Source organism: Aureococcus anophagefferens, assembly GCF_000186865.1.
Source record: "Aureococcus anophagefferens unplaced genomic scaffold AURANscaffold_91, whole genome shotgun sequence".
Classification (NCBI taxonomy): domain Eukaryota; class Pelagophyceae; order Pelagomonadales; family Pelagomonadaceae; genus Aureococcus; species Aureococcus anophagefferens.
In genome coordinates this window covers 3397-6912 of record NW_008705641.1, presented here as the reverse complement: position 1 = coordinate 6912, position 3516 = coordinate 3397, and the positions used below count along the sequence as shown (strand labels likewise).

Sequence of the window (3516 nt, the reverse complement as noted above, 5' to 3'; positions counted from 1 at the left end):
GGTCGCGCTACGACCGGCCCATGGCCGCGCTCTGCGTGCCCATGACCTGCGTCTGCGCCTTCCGGAGCCTCTTCTGCGAGGACTACGCGACGCGCGACGTCTGGTACGACAGCCCCTTGAACTCCATCCTGCTCCACCGGCTCCTCTCCGTCTGCTCGGAGCTGTCCTGGATCGGCCAGGTCGCGCTCGCCTTCGGCGCCGTCGGCGGCGACCTGCCCTCCGGCGGCGCGTGGTTCAAGCGCGCGGCGGGCTTCCTCTGGGCCTGCATCGTCGTCGCGGAATGCTGCTCGTGCGCGGGCACGGTGACGACGGACCGCCTCTTCTTCCTGGGGGAGGAGGGCTCCTGGGTCGTCGGCTTCACGGTGTTCCTCCCCTTCGCCCTGGCGCTGGCCCGGCGGATCCCCGGCGACGACGACTCCTGGAAAGCGGCGCGGCGCTTCGCGCGCGTCCTCGCGGTCTGCGTCTGCTGCTACGTGCCCTGGGGCTGGCTCAGCGACGTGCCGTCGAACTACGAGGCCTGGCGCAAGGACCAGGCCGCGGGGAAGCGGTACTTCGGCTTCTGGGACGGCCTCGAGGACGCCGCCACGACGCGCCGCGAGACGCGCGCGTGGGACGCGTGGGGCCACAAGCTCCTCTGGATGACCGCCTACTTCACCCTCGGCGTCTGGAGCTCCATCGCCCTCGTCTCCGCGCCGCGCAAGCGCTCCGACAAGCGCATCCCCCTCCTCGCGCGCGAGTTGTCCGTGTCGATCTGCTAAGGAGCGTGTTTTTTGCCACTGGCACTGCGTAAATCAGGGCTGGTGCGTGCGAAGGGAGAGCGGAGGCATGGAGAGCCGCGGCGATTTATCGAGACTGGAGGCTTTGCCCGAGGCGATCATAGCACTCGTGAAACATAACATAATCGGCTACAAGGGCTGGTTTGCGCTCGCGACGATAAACACTCGCTTTGAGAATCTCATGTACGACCCGTCCCGACTGCTCGTGGAAGCCGCGGCACACGTCGGCGGGAAGTTCGGGGTCCCTGAGAACGAGAAAGCAGGCATGCACTTCTATGAACTCGCGGCGGCCCACGGCAACGTCGAGGCGATGGTCATAACTTATGCCATAAGGCCCCGCGCTAAACATCACGGCCCCTAGTAGACCTAACCCAATAGCGACGAGGCGAAGATGGAATCTAACACGCCCAGCCCCCCCTAGTGCCCCTTGCTCATGGCGATGTGGCGCTGGGACGCGCGGCGGCCGCCCGCGGCCTTGGACGGCGACGAGCCCGCGCTCTTCTTCGCGCTCTTGGAGCTGGGGTTGCGGACCATGACCGAGGCGCGTGGCCTCCGGGCCTCGGGCCGCTCGCGCATGTCCTGGACCAGGAGGACCTTGGCGTACTCGCGGATCTTCTCCTGCTTCGCCGCGATCGTCGCGCTGTGCGCGTAGAACTCGTCCCACTCGATCATGCCGCTGTGGTCCTCGTCGATCAAGTCCGCGACCTCGTTGCCCGCGTTCATCATGAGCACCTGGAGCGCGTCGCGGCTACTCTGGGAGAAGCAGCAGTGCGCCTCGCTTTCCATGTTCTCGAGCGCGACGCCGATCTCCTTCGCCTGGGCAGGAAAAGAGTGATTCAAGTTCGCTTCAACGTGAGTGTTCCGCGCGCGCGCGTTCCGGAAAAAAGCATCCACGCTTCGAGACCGTTCCGAGAGATGATCGCTCGTCCAAAAATCAGCCGAAACGAGTGGAAAACGACCGAGATAGGAGCCTTTGAAGTTGGGAATTTCGCACTCTTTTCCTGCCCCGTCCTTCGCGAAGATCTCCTTGATCTCCTTCGCGGAAATTTCCGAAGACCCGTCGGCGTCCATCTTCGCGAACATGTCCTTGGCGGCCTTGCTAAACTTCATGGCGCCCGTCGCCGGGTCGTAGCCGCTGTTGTAGCAGAGCCACTCCAGACGTACCAAGACGCCGTCCTTGTTCACGTCGACGCCGCGCATGGCCTGGAGCACGACCTGCGCCGACGGCTCGGGCGTGTTGTCGCCGCCCGAGATCCAGATGAGCAGCTTGAGCTCGTCGGGCGACAGCTCGCCCGTGCCGTCGTCGTCGACGACGCCGAACGAGATCCACGGCAAGATCGCGTCCGCGAACTCGTCGAAGCTCACCATGCCGTCCTGCTCCACGGACCCGCCGGACTCGTCGAGGAGCTTGATGAAGGTCTGGATCTCCTCCTCGGTCGGCGGCGAGCCCGGCAGCTCCCGGACGATCTTGGCCAATTTGTCGACGTCGATCTCCGGCGGCTCGCCCTGGGCCTCCGCGACGAAGGACGCGGTCACGCGCTCGAAGGCCTCCTCGACCTTGCGCTGGTAGCCCACGACGGTGTGCGCCTCCGTGAACTCCGAGAGGTAGGCGATGATGTCCTCGCGGCCCGCGACCCACTCCCGGAGCATCGACACGGAGACCTCGCAGGACCCGTCCATGGTGATGCCGTAGGCGTCGCACATGTCGTCGGCGTTGGAGCTGATCGTCGCCGAGTTCAGCGGCGCCTTCGTGCCCGTGGCTCTCGCGAGACCCTCGACGCAGGCCTGGAAGAGGCACTCGAGCTCGACCCGATTCAGCCCGCCGGACTTGTCGAAGTCGAAGAGCGTGTGGATCTCGTCGATTTTGGTGTCCAGGCTGTGGAGCTCCTCCTGGCTCAGCAGGAAGAGCGCGCAGAAGACGTGGAAGACGTTGGCCATGGGCCCGTCCTGCGCGCCGTCCTCGTGGTGGTCCTCGGTCTCCCAGATGAGGAAGTGCTGCCCGGGATCCGCGAAGACGAGGGAGAAGACCTACGCGCGGATGATCGCTGCCTTTTCTGCTCAACTGTCGAAACGCCGCGCCGCCGCACGAGGTCGAACTCCTCCTCGTTGAGCGTGAACTTCGTCAGCAACCCGCCGCCGAAGGTGACGACGAGCTCGTCGAAGCACTCGGCGATGACGGCGTGCGTCGCGTCCTTGTACTCCTGCGTCAGCTCGCTGTGGATGAGCAGCCGGCTCGCCGACTCCTCCATCCGCTCGCCGTTCTCCCCATCCTCGAGCGAGAAGGAGGCGCCCATCGCAGAGGCGCGTTGGGTGGTGAAGTATCAGCCTCGAGCGGGAGTTGCCGCAGGCAAAGTGCGAGGTGTCCGGCGCCGGCGAGACGCGCGGCCCCTCGGCGGCCGGCGGCGCGCGGCGGCCGCGACCCACCCACCGCGCGCACGAATAGGAGAAGAAGCCGCGCGCGCGCGTGCAAACGCGGCGCCGCGCGCGACCATGCTCGACGAGCTGCTGCTCGAAGGCATCGGGCCGAGCCCCGAGGCCGTGAAGCGCTGGGAGGAGAAGCGCGCGGCGGCGAGCCGGTCCTGCAGCCCGCCGCACCCGCCGGCGCCCCTGACCGTCGAGGAGGAGCTCGCGCTCGAGCGGCAGAAGGTCGAGGCGCTCGAGGCGAAGCTCGAGGCGTCGCGCCTCGAGACCGACGCGTGGATCGCCGCGGCGTCGTCGCTCGTGAACATGCTCTTCCTGT

General features: G+C 66.6%; 1 protein-coding gene across 1 annotated transcript; it reads left to right on the top strand.

The window, feature by feature from the left end:
- Positions 1 to 20: 20 nt before the first annotated feature.
- Positions 21 to 758, top strand: AURANDRAFT_34477 (hypothetical protein; the record flags this gene model as incomplete). Its single annotated transcript, XM_009043967.1, has 1 exon — positions 21 to 758. One exon carries the CDS (start codon positions 21 to 23, stop codon positions 756 to 758), a length of 738 nt encoding a protein of 245 aa, XP_009042215.1.
- Positions 759 to 3516: the final 2758 nt, after the last annotated feature.